Source organism: Heloderma suspectum, chromosome 5 (assembly GCF_057233095.1).
Source record: "Heloderma suspectum isolate Gila_16-S chromosome 5, 16-S_ref, whole genome shotgun sequence".
In the NCBI taxonomy this organism is placed as follows: domain Eukaryota; kingdom Metazoa; phylum Chordata; class Lepidosauria; order Squamata; family Helodermatidae; genus Heloderma; species Heloderma suspectum.
The window spans coordinates 33,979,214-34,004,075 of record NC_139462.1 but is presented as its reverse complement, the minus strand read 5'-3'; the positions used below and the strand labels follow the sequence as shown (position 1 = coordinate 34,004,075).

Below are 24,862 nucleotides of genomic sequence, written 5' to 3'. Positions count from 1 at the left end.
ATGACTACAGAGTTCTGTTCATGGTGAAGTGGAACCCTTTCACAACATCTAGCCAGGTCAAGAACGCTCTTGCGGAGGTAGGCATGTCATTGTCAACATCTACAGTCAAGAGACGGCTTTATGAATGTAAATACAGAGGCATCACAACAAGGTGCAAACCACTGGTAATGCTCAAGAACAGACAGGCCAGATTAGCCTTTGCCAGCAAACACCTAAAAAAGCCTGCCCAGTTCTGGAATAAGATTCTTTGGACTGATGAAACCAACATTAACTTGGACCAGAATGATGGGAAGAGAAAAGTATGGAGAAGGAAAGGAACAGCTCATGATCCAAAGCATACCACATCATCTGTCAAACATGGTGGAGGCAGTGTTATGGCATGGGCATCTATGGCTGCCAATGGAACTGGGTCACTGGTGTTTATTGATGACCAGACTGCTTATAAAAGCAGCAGGATGAATTCTGAAGTGTATAGGGCTATACTTTCTGCTCAGATTCAACAGAATGCTTCCAAACTGATAGGACGCCGCTTCACATTGCAGATGGATAATGACCCAAAACATACAGCAAAAGCTACCCAAGAGTTTCTCAAGGCAAAGAAGTGGGATGTTCTTCACTGGCCAAGTCAGTCACCTGATCTCAACCCAATAGAGCATGCTTTTCACTTCCTGAAGACAAGACTGAAGGCAGAAAGACCCACAAACAAGCAGCAGCTGAGGGCAGCTGCAGGAAAGGCCTGGCAAAGCATCTCGAGGGAGGAAGCTCAGCATTTGGTCATGTTCATGGGTTCCAGACTTCAGGCAGTCATTGGCTGCAAAGGATTTTCATCCATGTATTAAAGGTGATCCTTAAGTTTGAAATGATGTTGGGTTGTTCCATTACTTATGAGCCACCAACGATGTGTGTGTGTGTGTGTGTGTGTGTGTGTGCGCGCCACTGGCTGTACTTCCGGAATGGTTAGTGCCCCACTTTTGTCAAACCCCTTGAATTACAGCTGAAAGTCCTGATTTTGCTCCCATCTGGGTGTGTTTCCTTTCAACTTCAATGTGGTGGTGCCAAAACAGTTATCCTTGTTCCAATATTTCTGGCCGTGACTGTATATGTCTACTACGTATAGGATGGCACTGTTAGAGTTGGAAGGGACCTCTCCTGACCAATTGTTGTTGTTCAGTCATTCAGTCATGTCCGACTCTTCGTGACCCCATGGACCATAGCACACCAGGCCTTCCTTTCCTCCGCTCTCTCCTGGGGTGTGCTCAGGTTCATATTCATTGCATCGGTGATGCTATCTAGCCATCTCATCCTCTGCCATCCCCTTCTCCTTTTGCCTTCAATCTTTCCCAGCATCAGGGTCTCTTCCAGTGAGTTTTCTCTTTGATGGCCATCCGACTCTGCTTAAATCTCTCCAGCAGAAGAGATCCCACCACCTCCTGGGTCAATGTCCTGGTTCACATGATCACTGCAGCTCAAGAAAGCCACAGCGGCTTGTTTAAGCCATGGCACTGCACGCTATTTGCCTAATTACCCACCCAGGTGCTGCTTGTTTTGTCATCCAAAGCCAGACAACATGGCTTGTTTGAGGGAGTAGCAACTCTTAAATAACCCATGGCCTGTTGTTGGGTTCAGGTGACACAAAAAGCCATGCCTAGCTGGGAAATCAGACAAATGGCACCTGGCGTACATTGTGGCTTAAACAAGCCCCTGTGGTTTGTTGAAGCTGCAGTGATCATGCAAACCAGGTCAGTCTGTTCCACTGTTGAACAACTCTCACTATTAGGGAGTTTCTCCTAATGTTTAGCCAAAATCGGCTTCCCTGCAGTTTTCACCTATTGCTTCTAGTCCTGCCCTCTGGAGCAACAGAGAATGGGCTTGTTTGCGGATCAAGCGGTGTGCAGCCATTTTTAATATTCAAGCCACAACTGCAGCTCGTCATGTCATCAGAACCCAGTGAGAGTGGATTGTTGGTGTTGTTAACGAACCAACCACACCCCTAAAACACCACGTGGGCTCTGGGTGGTTTGTTAATCATGCCAACAAGCCACTCCCATTGGGTTCAGACAACATGACACGTCATGGTTGTGGCTTGAATATTCAAAAGCTGCCCAGCATGTGCCAGCGTTCACCGGTACACGCTGCAACCTAACATGGCTTAAATAAGCCACAGTGGGCTGCAGTGATTGTGCGAACCGGGTCTTTAAGTATGGAACAAGTCTGCTCCATATTTAAAGACAGTTAATCATGTTTCTCTTTAATCCCTCTCCTTTCCCGGCAAACCATCTCCAGTTCTTTCAGCCATTCCTTATAGGACTTCGTTTCCAAACCCCTCACCAAGGAGTTTGGAAACGAAGTCCTATAAGGAATGGCTGCAGTGATCAGTGCATGATCACTGCAGCTTCAACAAGTCAGTTTGTCAGTGGCCTTCTTAAAATGGGGTGCCCAGAACTGTTTGGTTGGAGCCCTTCAGTGACAGTCCAGAATCCTGCAGCCAAACAGTCTGGCTCATTAGTTCAAACCAATTTGTGAAGGTCAGCCTAACCTGTGATCCTGCTTCTTCCTTGGGATCATGGCCATTTTTTAGAAAAGGTTTTTATGTAAAATTATAAATGCATCTAATAAACTTCTCTCAATCGACCAACAATTTTCTCTAGTTTTACGGTGAGTGTAGGTTGCAGAGTGTCCTACGTTTTATTTATTTATTTATTTATTTATTTCCTTTCTATACCGCCCAATAGCCGAAGCTCTCTGGGCGGTTCACAAAAATTAAAACCAAACAACACACAATAAAACAATTTAAAATATACAGAACATTAAAACCACAATATAACAATACAACCACAATAAAACCTAGCAGCAGTGCAGGAGTTTAAAATACAGATTTAAAACAGCAAAGATAAAAATTTAGAAAGCTAAAATGCTAAAATGCCTGGGAAAATAAAAAGGTCTTCACCTGGCGCCGAAAGGAATACAATGTAGGCGCCAGGCGAACCTCACTAGGGAGCTCATTCCAGAGCCGGGGTGCCACAGCAGAAAAAGCCCTCCTCCTAGTAGCCACCCGCCTCTCTTCCTTTGGCAGGGGCTCACGGAGAAGGGCCGCTAATGATGATCTTAAGGTCCGGGCAGGCACATATGGGAGGTGGCGATCCTTCAGGTAACCTGGCCCCAAGCCGTTAAGGGCTTTGAATGTTAACACCAGCACTTTGAATCGGGCCCGGAAATGGACTGGCAGCCAGTGCAGCTGGAAAAGTACTGGTGTAATATGAGCTCGCAGGCCAGTCCCTGTTAACAATCTTGCTGCCCTATTTTGGACCAGCTGAAGTTTCCGGACCATTTTCAAAGGCAGTCCCACATATAACGCATTGCAGTAATCCAGACGAGAAGTTATCAGAGCATGGATAACTGTAGCAAGGCTATCTCTGTCCAGATAAGGGCGTAGTTGGTATACCAGCCTAAGCTGATAAAAAGTGCTCCGTGCCACTGAGTTCACCTGTGCCTCAAGTGACAGTTCTGGATCCAAGAGCACCCCCAAACTACGAACCTGATCCTTTAGGGGGAGTGCAACCCCCTCCAGAACTATCACCTAGCCGGGCAGACGAACCACCCACTAACAGTACCTCCGTCTTGTCTGGATTGAGTTTCAGTTTATTGGCCCTCATCCAGTCCATTACCGTGCCCAGGCACTGGTTCAGAACAGCCACTGCCTCACCTGGTTTTGATGAGAAAGAGAGGTAGAGCTGGGTGTCATCTGCATATTGATGGCACCTCAGCTCACATTTTATTATTTTATAGCCACATTTGTACTCTGTCAAAAGGATCTTTTGTGCTCAGTTCCTCCAAAGTTGTAAATATGAAGCTGGTGCTGTTCTTCTCTTATCAGACTGGTTTGCGAAATAAATTTCTGCCAAACTGAGAAAAAGTTGTTTGCCTTTGTTTGTCCTTTAAGCCTATGTAACTGGTGGTGAGTCAGGTGTTGTGGGTTTTTTTTTGGCCAGGGTGATAAACCATAGCTTTTGATACCACATCTCTATTGATATATCAACCACATCTTTCCTGTGTCTTGCCAGCGCAAGTCTGGGTGTGACAAGAATAAATAAGCTGAACTCTTTATATGATAGATTTTCATTTCCCCCTTTAAAATGTTGGATTTTGTGAGCCCGTGGATCTTTTGAGATTGGTTGTTCTGTTACCATAGTTGTTTCTGGAGAAAAATTTTCCATGAAATATTTGACCCTTGAGCATGTCTGCCACCTATGATAATAAGTGCCTTTTTCAATACAGCCTCTCCAAGGTTCAGAGGGGCATGTGACTTCATTATGCAAGAAAATGTTACAAGTGTGGTATACCACCTTTTAGACTGCATAAATCTTTTATGTCACGCTGCTGCTCTGAGTTGCAAGGCAAGTTTGTTTGTTTGTTTAGGGGAGATGTCTTTCAGAAAACATTTTGGGCCCCACAGAAACTCCCATTTCTGCACCAAAAATGTTCACAAAAATGAAAATTCATCTTGGACTTGGATTTCTGAACTTGTTTAATTTTTTTTCTAGCTACTGCTTAGGATGTATGAACTCTACGTTCTGTTGCTGGTTTACTTTATTGTGGGTTGAAAAGTAGCAATACAGTTTGTGAATTCATGCATTAATCCAGTTTATTATTACTACTTCTCTGCTCCGCTCCCAAAGGGATTCCCTTGTGGGGGAGATCAGCAATGCTGAGGAATAAATGAGCCTGTTAAATGAAGGCAGTCACCTACAACCTACTCTGAAGATGTGGGATGTTCACTTCCATCGATCTCTTGGCTTGTACTGACATCTAATGAAGTAGCCTCAAGCCTACAGATGTTTCTGTCAAAGAGCTGATATAGTGTAGTGGCTAAAATTCTGATTTATTACATGTGTATCTTATCCTATCTTACTCATAAACTTTCCTGTGCCACAATAAGTCATTTCTGTGCCAGGGGAAAGCATCCTGTTCTATGGCTCCGCAAGAGAAGCTCATAATGGCTGTGGATCTTTAATGCTGCAATCTTAGTGTCTGGGAAGGTATCCCAAGGGCCATAGAATATGTTGGATCTCCCCTACGGAGGGTAGACTGAGAGCTCTGCTCTTGGAGGGGGAGATCTGACCTAGGAATCCCCTCCCAGCTGCCATGAAAACCACCAAGGCTTGTTCTGAAATTTCAGAAATCCATCAGAGAAGGGGAAAGGAGGCATGCGAAGCTGTTAATCTGCAGGATCCACAGCTCTCCCAGTCCTCAGACACATCCCCAAACCAGTAGCAAATCTATGCTGGCATAGATTAATTCCTTCCCATTGAAACCATTGCCGTAGATTAATTCCCTTGCATTGAAACCAATGACAGGGAATCAGTAAAAAAAAACTTGGCTGGAGATGGGGGGAAAGCAAAAATGCTTCTCTTCCCTCACTTCCACCCTGGTGGCATGAGCCTGGTGGGGCTTTGAATATGGCAGTTCATCCACTTTTAGATCTTCCAAACAAAGCAGGTAGGATTGTAAAGGTACTATTGCTGACATTTCAATTTCTTATCATTCAAATAAATTGCTTCTGTTTAAAGTTGTGCAAACTCTTTCTGGCTGCTTCTGTCCAGTATCATGTCTCCAGGTCTCTTCTCCTCCATCAGCAATATTCAGTGGTTGAAAGTGTTTTACTGTGTTAGGCTGCAGGTAGAGGGACCATGAGAAGCTGGTATGGCACTTCTGTAACTGGTCAGCTGCCCTTCTTAAGCCTCTGAGCAAGCTACTATCTGGCTTTTAATTTATTCTTTTAATTATTATTCCACACTGAGAAGTAAACATTGCATAATTTAGCAACGTTCTAAGAACTATAAACAAATTGCATGATTTTAAGTGTCTTTTGCATCGCTCCCAGGTTGTGCCAGGACAGGTGCCCCTATACCACTACACTGGTTGCGCCACAGAGCTCTTAGGCAAGTCACTATCTCTCATCTTCGCCTTTAAATGGCTGTAGTAAAAATTATTGAGGAAATATGTATGTGAAGCTTTTTCAGCACTGAAACAGTGCTCTATAAATATAATTATTATTGTATTTGTTAGAGTTTTAATAATATCACAGGGCACTATGTTATTTTTGCTACAACAGATTAACATTTGCCATTTTGTCTGGACTGTAGTGAGTTCTTACAGACTGCTTGAATTCTGCTGCTATGGCTAAATGCTGTATGAAACAACAATTGGGTTCATATGATCAAGGAGGAGGAAATAAGCCACGGTGGCTTATTTCCCCCTCCACATGTGCCTGTTGCGTGCCAGGGGGGATTTGCATAATTATCCTCGCCTGCACAGCTTGTTGTGTTGTGCGAACCCAGTGAGGGTGGCTTGCTGCCATGGGTAACAAGCCACCCAGGACCCATGGGCTGTTGTAGAGTTCTGGGTGGCTTGTTATTTACAGCAACATGCCGCCCTTGCTGGGTTCACATGACACGACAAGCTGTGCTTTCGAGGGTAATTATGCAAATCCTCCTGGCATGCATGGAGGGGGAAATAAGCCCCTGTGAGCTATTTCCCCCTCTGTGATCGTGCGTGCTGGCCCACAGACAGATGACCAAACATACATGAGGGATAGAGAGTGAGGTTGAGCTTGTGGGCCCTGCCTCCCTCCTCCCATGCACATTCATCATCATCACTTCCAACAAAGCCACAATGATACAAACTCTGTATACGTAGGCTCTGGATACACAATCAGAGACTCTGCGTTTTGCAGGGTTCCTGATTCTGTGGACACATGTACAGTTTTGTACATGCATATGCTGTATTCAGAAGTTATTCTGAATGTGTGTTGTGGAGCAGGACTTGCCAGTCATGATCATCCTTCCCCTACATGTGCTCAGGCATCACAGAAATGTTATCTGGACAGGGCTAAGGATGAGGGTCAATGACTGACTGAAAACAAGGAATTGCATGCCACAATAATATGTATGTTTTAACTCTGAAGTAAGTCCCGCTGTGTTCAATGGCTCTTACTGTCTTGTAACTGTGTTTAGGATTACAGCCTAAATTGGGCTGGGGACAATCTGGTGTTAGTGCTAGACTGGTTCAGCTTTGCTAAAGGTATGATTGGTAGAGTTGATTACACAACCAAATTGTTTTGAGATGGTTGGTTGAGTGGCTCCATGCAGCAGTAGGTTTCAAATTGTTCAATCAGAATAAAAAAATGCTGGAATGACTGGGAGAAGTGTTTGTCTCCTCTTTGGCAAGCTAGCAGCAGCCCTGATTTTGGAATCTGTCAGTGCAACTTCACTGTGAGAAGCAACCTTGAAGTTTGTCAAGCTGAATACTGGTCATGATACATTAAACGGGAGAATGATCAGTCTGTGTTATGGTGGCTCTCACAGTTGTTATTAATGCCCCCTCGAGGACTGTCAGTAACAAACTCATCACCTTGCTGCTGTTTCTGTCAAGGCAGAAACCTCCTTCCTGACATCCATCTTCAGAAGCATTGACGGTTTATATCAAGGTTTAGAGTCCAATAATAAAACAAATGCAGCTACCGAGCACAGGAAAAATAGACCATATCAAAACAATTGGATCAACTTTGAGCCATTCCACATTGCTTTATTGTAGACCAACTTTGCTTAGTAGTTGCCTAAATTTGAGGATTCCGGCCACACATTTTGGAGGTACATAGCACAAATGGTCAAGCAGCGCCTGGAGGCAGACAAAACTCCACTTTACAGTAAGAACTAGAACTGTACTGAATGATTGCCCATTTCAATTTTGGGAGCAAAAGTAGTGATTTTAATTCCCCTTAACTATTTCCACCCCAAACCAAAGAAAAAACTCGGTTAACTTTTTTCAGTCCCAATAGGTAAACACTTGTGCCCCCTTTTACTGCAGTGCCTGAAAGATTGTGTAATAGGGGGCTTTTATCAGTTCTACTGAGAGTCTTCATGAAAAGCACCCAATCTGGGGTTCAGCAACTACAAAGAATTTCACATGTATAACAATACAAATGCTGCAGCGTCAACATCTGTTGCTGTTGCAATTGCATTAAACAAGTAGCATTGGAAGAGGAGCCAGTACAAACGTTTCTGGGGCCCCAGAAACACAGATACTTGGCTAAACTTCCAGATTCTTCTTGGAAGAGAACAATAAGATGGTGGTGGTAACGTATAGGACACTATTTAACCAGTCTGGAAATAGTATAGCCCCATCAACTGACTGGGGATGCTACATACATAAGCTTAGAAGAGGATTGCCTCATGTGTGAAAGTAGAGGGGAGAGGCCTCTTCAAAGATGGCACCTGCCATTAACAGTTTTAAGAAGTAGTCATATTAAAAATGATCAACTTTTTTTTTTTAATGTCAATTTAGGGTATAATCCTATGCATATTTAGACAGAAAAAGTCCTACAACTCCCAGCATTTCCCAGCATGGCTGGCTGGGGAATGCTGGGACTTGTCAGATCTTTTTCACTGTCTAAACATGCATATGATTGAGCCCTAAAAAGCATTTTAACCAATTAAACTAACTGATGAATCAGTAAAGGTTGCAGCCCTAAGTAATAAGATATATGTTTTAAACTTCAAAAGCAGATAAAGACAAAGATCTTTCCTCTCATCTATCTATTGCTGAATTACAGAACATTTCTACAAATAATCTGAAAAAAAGTAACTGATGGAAATCTTCAAAATGCTAGAAGATCACCAATCACCAAGCTCACCAATTTCAGCTTGGTGAGTGAAGGATGGTAAATTTTTATTCATGCAGCTAGATACTTATTGACCCATGCATATCTGCTGGACGGTGTTCATATTTGTCGTCTAGTCAAAGAATAGAAAACATAGCATAGTATTTAATTAACCAACAAATGGCCTTGAATCACAGATTCAGAATATTGAACTGTTGACTGAGCTCTCTCTATGAACAGCATGTAAACAACCTGGAGGCCTCCTTCTCATGCTAATGAAACACTGTTTTTTCAATTAAAAAAACACAATTGGGGGCAAATGTCAGTAAAAACTCTTTCTTAGAAGCCTCTTCTCATCAAGGGGGGTAGGGAGAAGGCCAGTCCAATGAATAAATTCCTTGTGGCTAACAGTTCAGTCAGCTATGCAGTTGTAAAATTGCTTTTAAATTACTACCTGTTATATATTACAATCTTAGTTCATCTGCCTGGATTATCTTTTGTCCTGTATTTGAAAGGTGCTTTCACAGAGTCTAGAGACAACCCATGCTATCATAATTAAGGATATCTCCTGGTATTAGGGCAACTTTCCCCAACCTGGTGCCCTGCTCCAGGTGTCCTGGACTTGAAATCCTATGAGCCCCAGCCAGCATAGCCAATAGTCAGGAATCCTGGGAATTGTGGTCCCAAACATCTGGAGCGGATCAGGTTGGGGAAGGCCCTATCAGGGTGTTAAGAAATAATACACTGCAATGGCCCAGTAGGGTTTGGGCTTTGCGTTCAAGCCTCACATCAGCATGTGGTACCAGTGGCTAGCTGCCAGGCTCTAGCAAGTCTCCCACTGATTCCTTCCTTTGGCCTCCCTTTAAGCTTTTGCTTCCCCTGGCGCTCCAGTCAGCACCATGTGGCTGAGTCTGGGAGACATTTAAATTCCCCACAATGGCCTGGAGCAATACCACAGCAGAGGCATTGTGGGAAATTGAAACCATCAGCTCCTAGCTGGTGTTGCTCACTGCTACTGCCATGGCCAGGTTAACCCACCAGAGCTTACCAACATAGAAATGGTCCCAGCCATGTTTACATAATCACAATGGACTTCTGTCTGTTGATGTTGTCACCATCAATTTATGAGATTTAGGCTGCAATCCTATACTCCCTTACCTGGGATTAAGCCCCATTAAACTCAGTGGGACCTACTTCTGAGTTAGAATGCCCGTTTGTGCATTGCCCCGAACCCTCATAAAAGGACAAGAGAGGACAAGGATTTGTATAAAATTTGCATATGCTAATTTATATGTATAGATGCAAATTTAGAAGAAATGCTACAGTTTAAATAGAAATACAACACATTTTGCCATAGTGGGGAAGGCTGTGATCATGTGATTTGTTCAGCCTGCTGTCTAGCTGCTAACTTTTGGTGGGCAACTTCAAGTCTCCTGCTGTCCCTTCTTATGGTTCTTTCTATTTAAACCAGACTTGGACCTCTTCTGGACAGCCCTTCAAATAGCAGACACCTTGTGATAGAGGATTGTCCTCTGATAGCTCTTCAAATAGGGTACTGCCCTCTCTAAAGACATGTGACCACCCTGATATGGGTACCCATGTATAGGATTGCACCATAAGCTGATTAAGGTTGCAATCCTGAACATATATATCAGGAAGCAATTCTCACTGACTTCATTCTAAATCAACACACTTATGACTGGGCTGTTTATTTTAATATTAATATCCCACCTACTAATGATTCTCGAGGCAGTTGGTAGAATCTATTTGACTGGAGCAAACTGACTGCCCAGCTGTAGCGAATGCACAGAAAAAGTTACAGATGTGGTATGGAAAAAGAGTGATATCTGAAATGGATGTATTGGGTGCTGGAAGTAGAGACTGGCATATCCTGTACCTGTTGGACTTGGGGCTATGCACTGATTCTGCCTTAACGCTGTGTCTGCTGTACAAAGATTCAAGCAATGTGAATTTACAAGGTCTCTGTGTAATAGATAGGTGCTTTATCTGAGTTGTGTTTTCCTTGGGTAATACTAACTTCTGCCCTTCATGGGGTTTTCTCATGACCCATGTGTGTAACCAAGGCTGAAATCCCATGCAGCCTTACCTGGGAACAAGCCCCACTGAACACAGCACAACTTACTTCTGAGTAAATATTCATAGAATTGGGGCTGCGCCTGTAGAATATATCACTTTGTTTATCATTTACTCTGGGAATCATATTAAACAAACAGAAAACCAAATATGGTGTGTAAACATTGTATTTTGTAATCATGCTAATAGGTGCCGATAATTAGTGCTGATTTACATGCAAACGCAGTGTACAAAGATACAGTTGGATGGTTCTTAGGAGGGGAAATTGCTAGAATTAGAACATAATCATTCCTCTTGGTGAATGGGAGATATTCTTCGAGTATGCCACACGTTACAATTTTGAATAAACAACTGGGCAACAAAGTAACGCTTATGTGTGTGTGGGAGGAGAGACTTGAACACTCCTTCTCAGGTGGGGATGCTGCCCAGAGTGCAAAAGGCTGCCCACATGAGAAGGGGAAATGTTGAAGGCTTGGGGTGGCCATAGCTGACAGCCAACCTGCTCTGCGCCGTCAGGCTCTCTTTGATGAAGAGTTCTATCCCCACCTGAGAAGGGTGACAGACATCTGAAGGTGCAGATCAGGACAGCTGACCCAGTCCATGCCTTCAGGGGTCTTTCTGGGCTGTCTCCTACTTTGAGAAGGCCACTTCCTGCCTGAGACGGGAGAGCTTTCGAGACACAGACCAGATAAGCTAACAGCTGACCCAATCTGCAGTTTCAAAAGCATTCCTAAGACAGGAAGCTGCCCAGCATAGTTTAAGAAGGAGGAGCTTAGGAAGGGCTGCTACCTAGGGAGGTGGTGGGCTCTCCCACACTGGAGGCATTCAAAGCGAGGCTGGACAGCCATTTGTCAGGGATGCTCTGACCTGGATTCCTGCATTGAGCAGGGGGTTGGACTCGATGGCCTTGTAGGCCCCTTCCAACCCTACTATTCTATGCTTCTATGATTCTATACTAACACATGGAGGAGAGGTGAGGAGAGGAGAGGGATATTGGGGAGGGGGCTGGCTGGCTGAAGTTTAATTACCTCAGTGTGCTTCTTCTCCCCTCCCATGGTCTGCATGCAAGCACATAAATTTGCAGTCTGAATTCCCTTCTACTTGGGGTTTTGGGACCCACTTTGCTTTCTTTTAAAAAATAGTTTATGCATTTCTGCCAACCCCCATATTTTCCCTGAAGTATGCTGATTGCTCCCTCTTGCATGTGGGTGGTGCTGTTTTGGCTACATAAGCAACTGCACTTACCCCCTGAAGACTGGAAATAGAGGGGATGATTATGGTTGCTTTCCAATAGCATGAATGAACCCTAATTCAGTTTCTTTCATGGTTGCATATTTACTTGAAATATTTACATCCTTCTTCTTTGTAAAATCAGGGCAGCTTCATATTTACATCTATATGAAATCATTGAAAAATACACATAAAATAATAACAATAACAAACTTTTGTGGTCATTCTCAAGGCTGCTAATTTTTATTCATATATAACTTATTCGTCTTTAAAACATAAACAACATTGCAGTGTTGCATGTTTGAATGGCTAGACAAATGCCAATAATGACTCTTTAATGCACAGAGAAAGCTGGTGGGACATGACCAGGGCAAGGGCAGTCATATGAAATGTGCATGCATCTTCTAACCATTATAATTAGCTCAACTTGGAAATTCTCCAACAGCTTCTGAGTAATTGTCAAAGTAAAACCTGAACACAAACAGCATTTTTCTTTTTCGTTTTTGCCCATTAACTTGTTTTCAAAGTCTACTGAAACAAAGGCGAGAGGAGCACTTGAACAGGACACTTCCTTATCTAGTCTTCATGGCTCAACTTGGTCCTGCTGAGTTTGCTGAAACTGGATGATGTAGACTGATGGGTGGATGGTGCAGTAAGCAGGAAAAGATGTACAAAAAAAGCTGCACTGCAGGGAATAAAGAAAGAGATATATTACTGGACAAACGTTTAGCAGGAGTATATGGAGATAAAATGAAAGATTTGTTGAACATCAGAGATGTCAGTCCTATGTGCTGTACTTTTCAGATTCGAGGGCGTGAATACGTGAATAAAGTCCATAAGGGCTCTTCATGTGAACCTCCTCATATGTTCAATGAATGTGTAACGAGGAGAGCCCCATGTCCCCCCAGTGCTGATGTGCTCTCTAGCTATGGCCTTCCAGCAACCACACATTTGGCATTAGCATGAAAAGAATTCTACACATGAATGGCTCCTCCGCCTTTTGCAAACCCTGATTGGCCAAGGTTCCCAAGCGGATGGAGGAATCCTACCCACATGCAGCCCTTCTTGCTAATGCTGAATGATTGGCTGCTGGGGGATATGCCCAGAATGCATGTTGGCATTGGGGGTGTGGCCAGTGGATATGATAAACCAGCAGCTCAAAATTTGTGAGAAGGAGATAGGATGGCAGCGATGAACTAGGCACACAACTTCTAAAAGTGTGTCTGTGTATAATTTTCCCATATGCCATCAAGTCTAATAATTCATATATCTTGGGATGTTTACATGATTTTGCAATGAATGTAGAAAATAAATAATTAGAAAAGAAGGTGGAGATAGTAGAACTAATGATTAAAAATAACACCCCTTTAGCACAATATACAGTAGGGAAGAAGAAGCATCAACAAGCTAATTTAAAAAGCAGGTGAAATTCCTTCACTAGGGAATAATGAGATGCCCCAAGTAAAAAGGTTATACTAATTAAAAATACCTCTATTAAGTTCTGCTCTAGGTGAAGATATTGGTACCAAATTGTGTAAGGCTCGGTTTTTAAGTGACAGTTAATTAATCCTGTACTGATCTGATAGTTAAATAATGTTTCTTTCATTTTCCATAAACATATTCATACCTTTGAAATTTTGGAGGATGATACCAGTTAACCAGTTGCTGGGGTGAAAACAGAACCATACAAAAGGACACACACACACACGTTGTCTAGAAGCAACAAGCAATCTCTATTGAGTCATATAGGACTATTTTCCTGAAATGAATCAGATTATAGTGCACTGGCCATATGCAGTACTGTAGGTTTCACAATATATCATGTGATTATACTACATTGGTACTGCTACCAAGGAAACTTCCAGACAGAAGGGCTTGCAAGAGTTAGGAGGTTGCACTGAATAAATGGACCACAATTCACATGGTGACAGTGTCAATGGAAACTGCTATTGATCAGGCAGAGCAATCGTATAAAGACTGGACACATGCCACCACTATACTGGTGGAATTACCCACTGTATTCAATGTGTGTCCAGAGTCAGGAAGGGAAGAGGAAAAAATACCATAGGAAAACACAAGTCACCCAGCTATTCTCATACAAGATCTGTTTTAAAAGAACTTCATTGGCTCCCTATTAAATACTGAGCCATATTCAAGGTTATGTTATTGTCATACAACGCCCTAAATAACTTGGGACCCGGATATCTAGAAGACCATCTTCACTTATATATACCCAGCTGACCTTTATGATAATCAGAGGAGGCCTTGCTGGCCATTCCGAAATTAACGAAATGTCACCATGTAATACCTCAACGGTGGGCCTTCTTGGTAGTGGCATCCATCCTTTGGAAAACCCTCCCCATGCAGTTTGGAAGGCAGAAATATGGCATGTTCTGTGGGGTGTCAGGGGAACTAGAATAGGAGAGCTTTGCATCTGGCAGACTGAAAGCCTTCCAGATTCATTCACAGTATGCACCTTTTTTGCTATTACTGTTATTGCAGCAGCACTAAAGCAACAGAGGTTTTGGTGCCTGTGAGCCTCACATGCCTCATGGGATGGCTTGTGAGGGCAGACTTCCTTCTCTCCCCATGAACCTCTTTTTTTTCATGGGCAGAGAAGGAGATCTGCTATATGTTTTGGCTCCTGGAACACATTCCCAGCTACCATAGGATTGTGGCCTTAACAAATTGATATCCCCACCTTGCCAAGAGCTTTGAAACTGCTTACAGCAGATAGTCAAAATAAAGAAAACTACTGAATATTAATTTATCCCCCCCCCACAACAACTACAACAACTCTTTCTAAAAATTGGCGTATTACTGCCTTAAACATTTCAAATATTCAACCAACATTAAATAAAATGAATAAACCTAGCATAGGTAGCTGTACAATTTCCACACTGAAACTATGCTCTTACCTCTGTTCATTATCTGCAGGCATCTGCTCTTTCCCTGGCAGGTTTCAAAGCAGAGTCTGAAATGACACGTTCCATTTGTGAATGATGTTCAGGATCTGGCAAATTATGTCTTCCCCAGTGACTTATTATTGTACTGCTCTCTAAGTGAGGATGCCTTTGACAAGTGTATAGAAATGAGCTGGTCCAGAATGAGACGGCCAGACTGATTGCAGGGGGAATCAATATGGATCATGTCCCTCCAATGTGGAAACAACTTCGCTTCATTTTGGGAGTGTGTGAGTGTGGGGGTGGGACAAAAATCTTGGGCAAATTTCAGGGGGAGTGGCAAAATTTGGTCAATGGTGAAATTCACTGCTACTACTGGAGCTCCTTGCAGCAGCCACTGGCTAGACCACAGAGGAACGAACTGCAGCTCTTGGCCTAATTTCAAAAGCCCTCTGGATGTGATCCACGCAGACCTCTGGCATGTGCAATCTGTCCCTTCTCTGGCTGCCCGATGCATGGAAAGGAAGGAGGCAGAGAGAAAAGGTGGCAGAAAGAATAAAAGGAGTAACCTCCTATGTTTGCCTCTGGGCTTGCCCAATTTCTGGATTCGGTGCCACTCACTGACGGCATGTGGCCTCCAACAGATTGCCCACAAGAGAATGAGGCCCTTGACAGATACAATGTTGCCCACCGCAGGGCTAGATTCTGCCTGCCCCCCTGGGAAAGCTCCAGGGGGCTTCTTTAGGGAAAATGTTTCTCTAGACAGCAGATGCGGAGAGAAGCTCAGAAGTACAATGTATCTCCCCATGTTGTCACCCATGAATGTAATGGCAAAACGGGCAGGGGTGTTTTGGCTCAGCACTACTCCCAGTAGGTTCTGCAGTCCCAGTTCAAAGTGCTGTTTTTGAACTTGAAAGCCCTATATAGTCTGGGATATGGACTGCTTTTCCTATATGAATCTACCTATACACTTTGGTCATCTACACATACTCTACTCCATCTTCGCTTTCCATCAGAAGTGGGTGGTTGGGATCACTCGAGTTTTGTTGTGATGCTGTGCTACCTGCAGGTGCTTCTATTGACTTTTTGGGTTTTACTTTTAAAAATATGTTCTATTGGTTGCTACTGATGATAGTGTTACATTTTTTTTTGCATTTCTTGTAAGGTGGTTTGTGACCTATTTGGGTCAAAAAGTGAGAAATTCAGGTTTACCTTTGAAGGTCCACCACGTCATGGTTTTTTTTGAGGTTCGGTGCACTGTGTACATGCAACCTAAGACTTCTAAGACGTATGATGCCTATACACAGTTCATCTTGTTCTTTTCACTCTGAGGTGGAGAAGCTGTAGCCTTCCAGATGTTGTTGGACTACAACTCCCATCATTCCTGACCATTGCCCATGTTGGCTGGGGTTGATGAGAGTTTGAGTCCAATAACATATGAAGGGCCACAGGTTCACCTCCCCCCTTTTAGCTATGTACAGATTGTTTAGACACAGTGGCAAAAATGGACAGGTATGGAATACCTGAAAAAACATATGAAGCTGCCTTATTCTGAGTGAGATGATTGGATCAACTAGCCCACTAATTGTTCTGACTGGGACCAATTCTCCCTGACCTGAAATTCTTTTGAGTGAAGATGCTAGGGATTGAATTTGAGACTTTTTTGTATGTTCCCCTCCTTGAAGATTATAGACTTTCAGGAAAACATTTCACCCACATTCAGGAATTCATTGGGTGGCCTTAGGCAAGCCACTCTCTTGTCCTCAGCAATCCCATCTGTAATATGGAGATAAAAATACTGACCTTTATCACAAGGAGGTTATAATAAATACTGAAGGTTGATCACTCAAGGGCTAGAAGTGCTTAGTCCACCTGTCCCCATCCTGGTGTCCTTACAGATGTTTTGGACGACAATTCTCAGGATTCCTGACCATTGGCCATGCTGGCTGGGGCTGCTGGGAGCTGAAGTCCAAAACACCATGTTGGGGGAGACTGAGTTAGTACACTCCATCTCACTAGGGTTGACCCCTTTTTTGGCAGATCTTTTGTGCCTTTCATAGATGCATCGATGGGCAGAAACTCAACCATACAGCTTTTCCAAGGATGGCGAGGCTGTGAGGTTGAAAGCTCCCCCTACTGATTGCCTGCTTCTCACAGAGCTATCTGAAATGCAGGAGACCTGCCAGAAAAAGGTGGTAGCCCTCCTCCTTATGGATACAAAGACAGATGTCCCTTCCTATCATGGTGGGCTCAACAGATGATTAATGAACATGTGGAACAGAAATAAGATGCGAGCAAGGAGACAAAGCTCTGTGGATCTGTAGCCAGGCAATCAGGGTAGTGCTTGTAATCATTAAACTAACAATTTTTCAAAGGAACTCAGTGCTGTTCTGAAAGGCTTTTGGATGAAGCCGAGGAAGCAATTTGGACCCAGGGAGACATTTAGGGGCAAATTTAATTAAAACCAGATACACTTTATTGTCACAAGCCCCCACTGGGTTCAGCCAGCATCATTTGCAACACTTGGTTCATACAATCTGGAATTGCTCTGATGCAGTCAGCCACTTGGCTATGGATGGTACATTAAGGGCACAATCCTATGCATGTTTAGACAGAGAAAAGGCCTGTAACTCCCAGCATTCCCCAGCCAGCAAAGCCTTTTCTCTGTCTAAACATGCACAGGGAGGAGGCGGACTAAATTGTGGATCATGCATGAGGATGCTTATATACTCTCATTTCCCTGGATCTATGTGGGGCATCATCTTAGAAGGCTCTGACAATGATCTATACAAATTCTCTGTAAATCTGAAAAGAATCTTGTGTTTTCAACTGCATGCACAGAGATCTCTGCCCACTTGTTTGGGAACCCTCAAAAAGCAGGCTTCCTGAATGCATGGAGAAAAAACCCACCATGCGTATCACTGTATACAAGAGGGGCTTTTCTACTCGCTTCTAAAGGCTTTATACCAAAATAAATGTATATTTACATTTACATTTACATTTACATATTTACATTATCAAAGACTACAAATCACATTCCTTCACTCAACTTGAGAAAGCTTCTTCTTAAACATTAAACACTTCCTAAGAAATATGGTTATTGTGCAGGGCAAATGTAGTATGGCTACAGCTTCTTTTATTCAAATGTATGGGGCAGGGGCATATGAAGGGCAAAATCTTTATAACTGTTTTCATTGTTTTACATTAACGTATAGGAAGTAAATAGTGCATTTGAAAAAGTGTCAGGAAACAGGTAACTTCAGAAAAGGTATCAGAAAAGGAGGCTGGGCCCTGGGGCAGTGGGGTTAAACTTTTCAAATTTATGTTGAGATTTTGAGATCTGGCATCAGGATGGTATTTTCCATAGTTCCTAATTGATGGAAGGTCACTTATTATGTCATTGTTTATTAAATAATAACAGCTAAGAAGGCCAATGTTTCAAAACCAGTATTTCCAAAGTTAAACTTGAAAAAAGAAAGAAATTATAAACATTTTGGAAATATTTATACATACCTGCTTTGTAAATGGATGGGTGTAGAAAATGCCCTCAGCAGTAAGATTGTCTATTCCTCTTTTCATAGAAACTGTACAAATAAATAAATACCCGTAATTGTTTGTATCAAACCCATTCTTAGCAGTCTGGTATGGAGATCTTTGTTTTACAGTAGGCCATACAATCAAGATAGACACATGTTTTAAAGCCTTACACTACCTGAGCCCAGCTTACTTGAAGGAATGCATCCTCACCTATATCCTTGTGGATACACTGAGACCGTGTCTCCATGACAACAGAAGAAGCGAATTGAGGAGTACCAGATTTTTAAAAAGGAATCAGCTTTGCTGTGCTTTGGTTCATGCAGGGCTCCACGAGTGAGTGCTTCACACCAGTAGAAATCGCTTCACAGAACATACTTCCTGGTGGGGGTGGGGGTTGGAGTGAATGTCATCTGACTGGCAGGAGCTGCTCAACCAATACGAGATGCTTCCCCCCCCTTCCTCCTTTCCTAAAACTCCAGATGCACCTGCACTTCAGGAGCAAGCCTCATTGAGCACAACAGGAGTTACTTCTGAACAGACACACACATGCTTGTGCTGGGAAAGAGGGGGACACAGGGATGGGAAACCAGCCCACTTTCTAACTGCAGGATCTCTATAATGAAGGTGTGAAGTAGTTACTTCCTAAGGCAATAAACCAAGCCACGGAGAATCACAGGTTCGGTAAAGCACTTTACAGGCTTCAGGGAATCAGTGCTTTAAACCCTCTATTCAGTTCAGGGGGATCTCTGTAAATTCTGATGTGGGCATTCAGAGGGCAAGCCTCATTCAGCACAATGGGAGTTACTTCTGAGGAGACACTAATGGGTTTGTTGTGGGAAAGAGAGCAGTAAACACAAAGACAGGAAAGGAAACCAGCCCCCATTGAAACCCGATGCTGCTCAGGATCTCTATAATGAAGGGTTGAAGTAGCTACTTCCTATGGCAATAAAGCAAACAACAGAGAATTGGAGCCTTGAGATCACGCTTTACAGCATTTAGGGGATTGGGCTTTAAACTGTGCCATTTCAATTGAGGGGAAACTCTGTAAGTTCTGATGTGGGCATTCAGGGGATAAGCGTCATTGAGCACACTGGGAGTTACTTCAGAGTAGACACTAACTGGTTTGTGCTGGGAAACACAGGGACAGGGAACACCCCTTGACCAGGGTGATAGTGAAAGGCAAACCCTTAGGCAGGGCTAGCATACCCTAGTTCAATGCAGGGGTTGGGGCACACAGCAACTATACCAGGGAGAACCCGACTTGAAGAAAAGAATCAGACTTTAACCAGTCTCAGGAAATCTGGTTTTTCTGTGATAAGCTCCAGGATGGCTGCTGGATGGGCATGGTGTCATATATCCCTAACGACCTCCAAACACAGCCAGCTCAGAGTAAATCGCTCATGGAGACACCCCCTGAGATCTTCCCAAGAGGCTGTTTTGTGATATCTGAAGTTCAGTACTAGGGCCATGATAGCAGCATCTTACTTGTTGACTTCTCTGCCATGGATGGTTTCCCTTACCACCTCCCTCTCCACTTTTAGAAGGGACATACAAATTCTTCTTTTTAACAGAGTGTTTGATTTACCAGATAGCTATTGCCTGTGCAGTTCCCCTGAGGGTTTCCATCTTTTCTCTCTCTCAGCAATGACATACAGGAGTATTCCTGTTGTCATTTGCAAAGTGGGGGAAACAAATGTTTTTACAAAGAAAAGAAAAACCCATTCCTGCCACCTTTCCTAGTAGGCTCCCACCCCCTGAAAGTTTTTGCACCATTCCTAACATTGACCAGTGGTCTTTGGTGGGTCCTTTCACCTAACCAAACCAACTCATATGGGGTGGGTATAGAAAAATCTTTGGATCAGTGTTAAAATAAATAATATTATATTTCCATCTTGTAGATTGTTACTTCCTGATAAATTATTGGAAGGGGGGAGGTATGTAATTTTATGAAATTAAGCTGAAATGTGGCTTACCATCTGGTTGGTGAACAATGGTGATTTTGTCTGTAAAGAAGAAGAAAAATGCCAAACTATGGTTATGATGTCTGGTCATGAGGTGTTCTTTTCTTTTTTGGCTGAACCTTTCCTGATTTGCCAGTTGGTGTCTGTGTTCATGACGGATATATCTAGACTGTAAGATTAGGCCTTTGTGGTGGATTTGTCTATACTAGTGTTGCACTGAATTTTTGCAGAGTTCTATTTTAGGTGTGAAAATGTCTAATCCAGTTGTGGTGGTGAGGCTGGTGCTCTTCCACAGAAATACCAGCCACCCTTTGCAAAACATCACCTTTTGCACTGAAAAATGTAGAGCTCAGTTTCTCCCCAACTCTCAGCAAGCACTCTGGCAACTGAAGGGGAGGGATACAGGCAGGTTATGCTGTGAGTCACCTCTAAAATGGCAACTACCACTTTAAAGATGAACTGCATGGCTTCCCCTCTCTTGGGGCAGAGAGCTCCCTTCCACCCTTCTCAGTGCTGCTTATCACCCTCCTGCCAGATTTCTTGTTGCAGTAGCAGAGGAGAACATGGAAGTCACTATGTCTCCCCATTTACTGAGAGTTCCTTGTTCCTCCTCTTGTTGCAAGATGAAGCCAGCTGTGTCAGTGGATGCGTGGCTGGGTGATTGGAGGGCAACACTGAGAGAACACTGGGAGGGTGTTTTCATTCACAGGTGACTGTAGCACTTCCAGAATGGATCACTGTTCCAGTAACTCAGAGGCTTCTTTCAAGGGGCTCCTATGTGAACTGCTCCCTGATGAAAATGAGGCTGGTGGAACATGAGGTAGCTCATGCTAATCATCTTCTTAGATGCTGTTTTGTGTCCCACCTCTTAGAGAGGAGAGGTTGGTGGACACTCCTAACAGGGCCTTTTGTGTAGCAGCACCCTAGTTGTGTAACTTTATCCCCAGGGAGGTTAGGCCAACTCCTCCTTAGTATCCATTACACTGCTGGTGAAGATGATATTTCTCTGCTGGGCTTTTAATAGTTAATGCTGCTCTCCATTTTTATAATCAATTCCCAGTTTTAAAACGTGACTTAGGTTGTTGTATTTTTATAAATTTTCATCTTGGTATTTTTTACTGTAAATTGTCTTGAGCATTCATTGAGTGGAGGGGGAATCCCAAAATATTCTAGATAGATAGATAGATAGATAGATAGATAGAAGAATCACTTCTGTATTTATGTATTGGTCATCCCGCCTCCCCAAAATACTGAATAGCTATTTGAAACATGTTTCCTGATTCCATTGCCTAGAATGGACTTCCCCAACCTGGTGCCCTCTGGATGTTTTAAAATACAACACCCAGCATTCCTGACCATTTGCTGGCTGAGGCTGATGAGAGTTGAAGTCCAAAACATCTGGAGGGCACCAGATTTGGCAAGGCTGGCCTAGAATGTTAATATAAATGTTACAGTTAAAAATATGAAACAATTTGTGTTTCTCCATGGCAGGGGTGGACAACTTGGGGTGGTAGTGGTTCCGGGGGACATTTTTGCCCCCCAGATCCCCCCACAGGCCACACTTCATGGGACCTTGTGGGCCCCATAAAAAACTGCTTCAGTGCTGTAAACCTATAGAAGACTTTCTGCGGGCTTCACCAAGTTTTGGCTCAGGCATTATTTAATTCTATAGTTTCCTTCTTCAGCCTACTGAAATACTAGTTAAATGTAATTTACCATACAGGCTTTCCTCCTCCGGCCTTTTTCTGATAATAGAGTCTCTGAGCTGGCGTATTTTTTCCTTAAGTAAGAAAGAAACACACAAACAACAACAAAAATCAATAGCTGCAGTTGATTGTTAAAAATTATGATTGAGTCGCTGGAGGAGTGGAGCTTTTTAGCATTCTGCACACTTAAGCTTCTTAGTACAGAAAAGTCATGTTTAAAAGACATGGGAAAAAAACTCATTTTCTGAGGAGAATCCTTGTATTTAAGTATTTGAGATATGAGGAAAGTTTTCTGTAAGAGCAAATGAAACATCACCACTGCTGCCACCCACTCTCCAAGGCTAGAGGCAATTATTATCAGTCGTACAGAGAGATGACTTGATCCTCACTGTTTTAATCAGAAGGAAGTCTTTTATAGCTACAATGGGCAGGTAGGAAGAACCTATTCTGCCAGCTTTGTATGCCCTAATCACTGCAATTGCCTTACCTGAGTAAAAATCCTTACATATTGGATCGTACAATATACCCATGAAAAATGAAGGACCCTAGATAAACTTAAAAAGCATGGCAAAGCTTAGTCTGATATGAATGTGTTGTTTAAAGTTGAGAAGATGATCGAGAAGAGATCCTGGCCTTCTTCTCTGTGACAACCTTTCAAGTTGTCACAGAGAGGAAGGCCAGGATCTCTTCTCGATCATTCCAGAGTGCAGGACACGGAATGGGCTCAAGTTACAGGAAGCCAGATTCCAGCTGAACACCAGGAAAAACTTCCTGACTGTTAAGAGCAATACGACAATGGAACCAATTACCTAGGGAGGTGGTGGGCTCTCCCACACTGGAGGCATTCAAGATGAAGCTGGACAGCCATCTGTCAGGGATGCTCTGACTTGGACTCCTGCATTGAGCAGGGGGTTGGATGCGATGGCCTTGTAGGCCCCTTCCAACCCTACTATTCTATGATTCTGTGATTCTATGATTCTATGAAAAGACCTGTTTGGTGTGAACAGATCTTAATCTGTGGTTAATGTCATATGATCTTGTGTATGAAATGCTGGGGGAAGATTCTAATGATGATGTTGGTGAATAATAATAATAATAATAATAATAATAATAAGCAGCAGCATAGTGTTTCCGAGCGCTCAGGCTAAACAGGCCCAAATTAACAACATATGTATGCATCAGTCAAGTGCATTTTTCAAGTGCATATATTGTCTCCATTGACTAAAGCGTGTTTGTGCACACTTTTCAAATGTACACATTTTTTCATGTGCATTTTTCAAATGGATGCATTTTTTAAAAACAGATTTTTGTTGTTGAGCAAATCAAATTGCAAGCTTGGAAATGTATGGACTTCAGACCGTAGATTGTGTTCAAATCTGTGTTTGGTTTTGGGAGGTGCAAATTGGATAAATTTTGGTCAAAAATGAACTGAAACTAATTTCTCACCCATCCCTACTCTTCACATGCATTATCTAGTTGTAATCCTTACAACAACCATGGTAAGATCGGGATGTGGAATGTGTGGCTCACCAGATGTTGTTGGATCAAAACTCCCACCATCCCTCATCAGTGGCTATGCTGACTAGGGCTGATGGGAGTTGTGGTCCAACAACATCCGGAAGGCCACATGTCCCCCACTCCTGGTGTGATGCAAGTCAGGATCATTATCCCTCATACTGCAGATGTGGACTGAAACTGACAGCAGCTCACCTAAGGCCATCTAGTGAATTCATGGCAGACATTCATTTTGAACTGTGGATTTCTTTACTTAAAGTTCTTAGCCACTATGTCACACCAGCTCTGTAAAAAAATGTTTTTTTTTAAATTGTAGGCCTCAATTCAGCTAAAATTTGTCATGACCAGGTCCCATTGAAATCCATAGAGCAAGTTCATCTTGCCTAGCTGAAGTCCCATTGCTTTCAGTAGGACATATTATCTATGACTAACTTTAGCTAGATTGGGCCATACAATTTAAATGAATCTTAAGGGTGCTTTGGCTGATCTGGTACAGCGGCAGTTCTGGCACAGATGCTCACAGTTAAAATCTTGTCTCACTGTGAATGTTGCCCCCTGGCTAGTCACCCCCTCTGAGCCTCAATCCCCCCATCCTAGTCTACAATACAGAGATATCAATATTGACCTATCTTACAGTGCTGTCGACATATTACAGAGATAATGGGACTGTGCACGTGACACAATAGCCCACTGTTATTTAACCCACAGTGAAGCTGCAGCACATGTGGGGTTCATGTGGCCACCATTTTGAATATGAAACTCCCACTGGGGTGTTGTCATGTTACGCAAACCTGGCCAGCATGGGTTATGTGAGGGCTAAACAACCCTCACATAACATGTGGTATGTTTTGGGTTATGCGAGGGTTGTTTGATCCTCGCATAACCCACACTTGCCGGGTTCACAAGGTACAACTACTCCTGAGTGGTGGTTGCATATGCAAGCTGTGGCCTGTGGGGACTGCAGCTCATCCAATCCTGGTCAATGTATTTGTCACAGTCCTATATAAATGACATCTGAACTGGGAGGTTGTATCTAAGAGTTCCTCTGAAGCAGGATATGAAATCAGGATCTGATGCTGGTTTCATATCTTAGTTTGGAGGGAGCCCTTAAACCACAGTTTGGACATCACAGGGAACTGTGGTTTAAGAAACCAGGATATGTTTGCTAAAGCTGGGCGCACAAGGGGAGGAGCGAGGAAGGAATGTAACACATGGGTCTGATAAACCATGGAGATTGTGATGTCTGAACCAGGCCTA

General features: G+C 43.1%; 1 protein-coding gene across 1 annotated transcript in view; it reads right to left on the bottom strand.

Moving 5' to 3' along the window:
- Positions 1-10,905: 10,905 nt before the first annotated feature.
- BANK1 (B cell scaffold protein with ankyrin repeats 1) overlaps positions 10,906-24,862 on the bottom strand; it is a 277,427-nt gene continuing 263,470 nt past the window's right edge. Inside the window, exons 13-17 of the mRNA XM_084855721.1 lie at positions 22,101-22,164; positions 20,397-20,426; positions 18,400-18,470; positions 14,902-14,957; positions 10,906-12,668 (exon numbers count right to left, since the gene is read on the bottom strand). Of these exons, the coding sequence (XP_084711847.1) occupies positions 14,946-14,957; positions 18,400-18,470; positions 20,397-20,426; positions 22,101-22,164 (177 nt within the window). The 3' untranslated portion in view covers positions 10,906-12,668; positions 14,902-14,945. The remainder of the gene's footprint in view (positions 12,669-14,901; positions 14,958-18,399; positions 18,471-20,396; positions 20,427-22,100; positions 22,165-24,862) is intronic.